This window comes from Pinus tabuliformis, chromosome 8 (genome assembly GCF_031772625.1).
Source record: "Pinus tabuliformis cultivar Carrire ecotype Pingquan chromosome 8, CPIR1, whole genome shotgun sequence".
Taxonomy (NCBI): Eukaryota; Viridiplantae; Streptophyta; class Pinopsida; order Pinales; family Pinaceae; genus Pinus; species Pinus tabuliformis.
Genome location: NC_142294.1, coordinates 922,265,948 through 922,271,591, shown reverse-complemented (window position 1 = coordinate 922,271,591; position 5,644 = coordinate 922,265,948). Strand labels below are relative to the sequence as shown.

General features: G+C 32.1%; 1 protein-coding gene across 1 annotated transcript; it reads left to right on the top strand.

Moving 5' to 3' along the window:
• The first annotated feature begins 4,296 nt into the window (after positions 1-4,296).
• LOC149238538 (uncharacterized) lies at positions 4,297-5,247 on the top strand. The gene has a single exon (XM_089369594.1). The coding sequence runs from the start codon at positions 4,297-4,299 to the stop codon at positions 5,245-5,247; it is 951 nt and encodes a 316-aa protein (XP_089225720.1).
• Positions 5,248-5,644: the final 397 nt, after the last annotated feature.

Genomic DNA, 5,644 nt, shown 5'->3' with positions numbered 1-5,644 from the left:
ATGCCTAAAATAAAAATGGTTTTTTATAGTAATTATCGAGACAGGATGCCAAAGGCATTGACCATTAGGTCTAGCTAGAGTGGTTGTGAGATGGAGTGCTATCCTCCCCACTCATATTCTCTTATTATAAGTGACATGTTGAGGTCATAATGAGTACATTATTGTAACTGCCTTGATCCTCGTTGTTGACCTTCTTTTTTGCCCTAAAGAATATATGGTTTACCTTAGATACTATCCTCATAATTAGGGGAAGTGCCTAGGTGTTTTCCTTAGGATATGTTACTTTTCCCTAAAGAACCTAGGGTTTACCCTAGTTACTATCCTCGAAAGGAGGGGAATTTCATGGGGTTTTCCTCAGGGTATGTTACTTGGAAAAAAGGTATGTTGTGGGTAGTGGAAGCAACACACCTAATTCTATTCCTAGTGCCTCTGTTGTTGGCAGTGCCCCTACTCTTACACCTACTATTAGTGCTATGACAACTACTACTAATGCTGTTAATAGTGCCTCTACTCCTAATCCGTCTAATACCCCTACTTCAAATATCGATATGAATCCCTGGTTGGTTATAAAAGTCAACAACATTGGGGAATTTCCTATTTCTCTACACATTGATGATGAAATTGTCCCGTAGAAGTGATTAATAATTTCATAATAATCACTAATCTCTCAACCTATTTTGATAATTAACATTTTTATGTTGAATACATAAGTCTAATAATAATATATCATTGCACTAGAAAGGAATAAATTATTTTATTAAAAGTTTCATGAAAATATGGTTAATCTTTTTGCATTGGCAATCAAAACTAACTATAAACATCAGAACCCTGATTTGAAAAAAAAGTTAATTAATCACATCAAATGTCTTTTTGATAAAGTATTGAAAGAAAAGGTTGTTTCTTATATGATATGGAAATATTAGAAGATAATGTAGGACACCCATGACACAAATATGGTATCTTATCTTCTTTATGAGTGACCTTAACTAATTATAAAAGCAAATGGGATGCACTTGTGAAGGATTATGAGGAGAAGAAGATGAAAAAAGAGGGAATAATGATAAGGGTTGGAGGGCTAAAATTGTAATTATAATATAATATACATTGCACTTATAATTTTACATTTGACTTGACTGTGCTTCTAGATTTTGATAGCCTTAAAGACACTTTGAAAGTCACAAGGCTATATTAGACAAAGTTGGGCAACGCCAACTTTGTTATAAGCTTATCTTAAATTAAAAGGGAGATATATAAGTATCATAATTTTAAAATATTTTGTTAATGAATTGTTCTACTATATATATCTAAGTCGACATTAATTGTAACATGTTATAATATGTATTCAACTAAGTATGGCAGGCTTCCCACCATAGGTAATATAAAAATTTCCCTAAAATGGGGATATAAAGCCTTGGTTGAATTGAAAAAAGGCAAGGTAGATAAATAAATGTGGAGGTAAATAAGCGAAATATATTTTGAATGGTTAATTGTGCATGGGTCTAGGGTTTATGGATTATAAACTAATTATGAATGTTATTGTAGGTGCATGAAGGCATTGTTATGGATGATGTGTCCATTACCAAGGTGATCATCCACAGGATGAACATATCACCATGTCTACTAAAACATGTAGTAATTGTAGTAATTATATGTATAATGAACTATACCAAGTTGGAGATTTCATCAATAGTAAATTGTAATTTTTAATTTCATTTAATATGAATGTCATAACTTATAAATGGTTTGTTTTTATTCTAGATAATGGTCTTAATTGGCCATGTGCATAAAGGTGTGTTTGTGTTCTCAACAAGGCCACACAACTGCTACTTAGTTTAATTATTGAACTTTGAAAAGTATGAACCAATTTCTACATTTGAGCAAGGGCTACATAATAGCTATGCTTGCTTAGTTTAAATATAGTTAAAGAAAGACATACAACTTTATATTAATAAAAATTACAATTAAAATAGAAAAATAATTTATGAACAGATAGAGTTCTTATAAATTTTGTCTAGATAGAGATAATGCAACTAAATCTAAGTAATTTTTTTGTCTCCATAATGGCAACCAACTGATAATAACTTCATAGATGACCCACAAGCATGTGAATTTAAGAGTCTAGATTAATTCTACAACGTCCAAATGAAATAAGAGTAAGTCATGGCTTGATTTTTTTATTTATTTGGTCAATACCTAAATGTCAAATACATTTTGCATATATCTTTAAAATTTTCAAACTTTTTTATTTTATTTACTAGACAATAAATGAGAATTAAAATGATTAGTAATAATAATAAAAAGTTAAAATATAAAAGTTTTAAGTAAAAATAATTTTGTTTGGAAATATTATATATATAAAATGCCACTTAGTTTAATTATAGCTAAATTAAACATTTAACATTGCAATTTGATAAATGGATGATGAATTTTTGAACACTGATTAAATAAATATAAATAAAATAATTTTTTCTTTTTAATTCAATAAAATATATTATAGGGTTAATATATATTTCAAATATAATTATTTTAAATTTAAATTTAATTTAAAATGATTAAATTTAAAAATAATAATTTGAATTATTAAATTAATTTATTATTATTATAAATATTAAAAAATTAACATAAAAATAGTTTTAATCATAATATATGTAATACATGTTAATTGTGTTTTTTTAATGAATTACTTAAAAGTCAGAAATAAAAACATAGGAGCCTAATCATAATTTGTATTGATAAGGTAAATATAGAAGACTATAAGTATGACCCATTCCTAAGTAATTCCAATGTTTTGTGCAAAATTCATACATAGACATGCAATATATGATGGAGTGGCTATCACATATGAATATATATATATATATATATATATATATATATATATATATATATATATTTTTAATTAAATATTTTATATATTAAATATGAGATTGATATTTTAAGGCTCAATATAATAAAGTGAAACCCATTAATGTGATGTTGTAAGTTGTGATGTTGGAGAAGCACCTGAACTTTATGCATCACAAGATAGCAATGGATGAAGAATAAGTAAGAAATGATTAGATAAATGTGAGCTACAAAATTAAAACACATCTAATTGTATTGGTTAATGATGACTTTAATGGGCATATAAATATCTTTGGTCATTTATGAATTTCTTCATCAACGATATGAATATTTCCAATAATAAAGTAATTGTATATTAATATCAAAACTCAAAGCATTTGTGTGTACTCAGTAGGCATCAAAATCAAAATATACATATCATTAAAATTTGGATGGTGAAATACCCTATAAGTATGTAAATAAGTAATAATTACAAAATAAGAATTATAAAAATTGCAACAATTAGATTATATATATATGAAAAAATAATAAAATTCATTTTCTAATCTTAAACTATAAAGGAGCTATAAAAAAAATTCTTGGTCAAAGATAACTAATAAATAGTCAATAAAAAATTGAATGCTTTATACATTGCCTATGGATGGCACATATAATAACAATCAGTGGTATCATTAACTTCACTAAATACTATCACCAAATCTTGACATTGTTATTTTATTAAAAAATAAAAAATAAAGTGTTGTTATGATGTAAATTAAGATTTACTAAGAGGGATAGCAATTCATTTTCCAATGGTGGTTCATAATAATTATTTTTAATTTGAAAGGTAAAGCGCACAATTCATGGTTTTGTACAAGGTTAAATGTCGGTACTTTCAATATCAACTCACAATTATATATGGGAAATTTGGTGACATTATTCATTTGAAAATGATTACATTTTTTTCAATAATTTATGTGATTATATTTTTCTAATAATACATTGCATAAGAGATTGATTTAAAAGCTTGTTCATTTAAAATTTTTTTGTTAAGTTTCAAAATCAACAAATTTTAAAAATTAAATAAAAGATTGTTAAGTTTCAAAATGCAACCAATTTTAAAAATTAAATATATAATTATATTTGTTTGAGTTTATATTTTAATCTTAAGTGACTTAGTTAATGAAAATGGCTAATCTAGTCTAATTTTTAACAGATTTTATTTCTATTAGGTAATTTAAATTTTATGAAAAAACCAAAATCTGTAGTTAAAAAGAAACGAACGAGGGAAGAGCTCTGCAACCAAAACCTAATGACGACCATGTGGTAAAAACGACGGGGATGGATGGAGACTTCTATTCGCTGCCCTGCCTCCTAGCGCTCTGCATGCACTAGGGTTGCTGGGTGCTCGCCCACGTGCCCCTGTGGCTGCTGCGCTGCAACGCTCAGCCCTGCTACGCTTTCACATCGCCCATGGAGTCCAGCGGGGGCCCTGTCCCCTCCCCCATTCCGCCCCCGGAGGTCCTAGCGTTCAGGTCCATGATTGTTGCAGGCTCAAAGCGCCCTCCCTCTGCGATTCAACAGAAGTTTATAAAGAAAATGGATACTATTCCTTCAGTTGCCCTTCCAGAAGAAGAAACCTGTAAAGCGGCCCTAAATCTGGCTGAGAGAGGTATCATAGGCCAGTTCACGGGCCTCCGGCCTTCTCCCAAGTCGGTGGATGATTTGACTCAAAGGAACTGGACACCATTGACCAAAGAGGGTGTCAAAAGCTATTTTGTGGGCAAAGGTTTCTTTGTATTCGTATTCGAAAGCCCGGAAGACAGAAGCTTAATCTTCAGGAATGGCCCATACTTCATGGGTCCGCAAGGACTTTATCTAAACAAATGGTCTCCAGATTTTGATCCTACCCAGGACGTCCCCTCTGCTGTTCCGGTTTGGGTGAGACTCCCTCATTTGCCCCTCCATTGCTGGAACCAAAAATCACTCCAGATCATCGGTAATGCTCTAGGAAAATACATAGATCAAGCCACAAGAAAAGATCAGTATTCATGTGCCCGCATTTGCGTAGAAGTGGATCTAGAAGAGGGGCTGCCAGAAGCAATTAAGCTCACTGTTGCTGGGTGGATGCATGTCCAGGAATTGGATTACGAACAGCTTCCTTTCAAATGTAGACATTGTCATGGCCACGGACACTTTGCAAAGCATTGCAAGAAAAAGGCTGAGGAGCATGTAGACAAACAAAACGGGGAACAATGGACTCTAGTCCAGAAAACTGCTCATCCAAAAAAAGGCACTAGTAAAGGCAACACGATAGGAGTCCCAAGTAGCTCCAAGTCCAACCAAGAAAAGGAAGCAACCCCAAATGGTACAGAAAGCGTCCAGATCAATCCGGCAAACCTAGTCCAGGAAAATCTGGAATAGACAGAAATCCCACCTTCAAGAAAAGATGGAGGGGAAACTATATAGATCGAAGCCTCCCAAGGCAGCCCCTCCAATCCCTCATATGTAGAAGTCACAAGGAAAAAACCTGCGGAAAGCTTAGGCTCTTCGGAGGACGAAACCTACAAGCGCCCTTCAAAAAGAGCAGGAAGGAAATCTCGAAAAGAAGTTAGGGAAGAGGAGGCTGAAAGACTTAAAATACAAGGAAGTCAGCCCACAATAGAAATGTCTATTGGACAAAATACCAGACCAAGGCCTTCTAAGGGAGGCTCCAACCCCCCCCCAAGTAAATAATGAAACTTGTCTCTTGGAACTGCAGAGGACTGGGGAATCCCTCTAAAATTGAAGCAGTTAAGGACCTCTTGAAAACAGATCCCTC

Excerpts from the sequence above, each read along its gene's own strand:
- LOC149238538 (XM_089369594.1), top strand. The coding sequence starts at position 4,297 with ATGGAGTCCAGCGGGGGCCCTGTCCCCTCCCCCATTCCGCCCCCGGAG.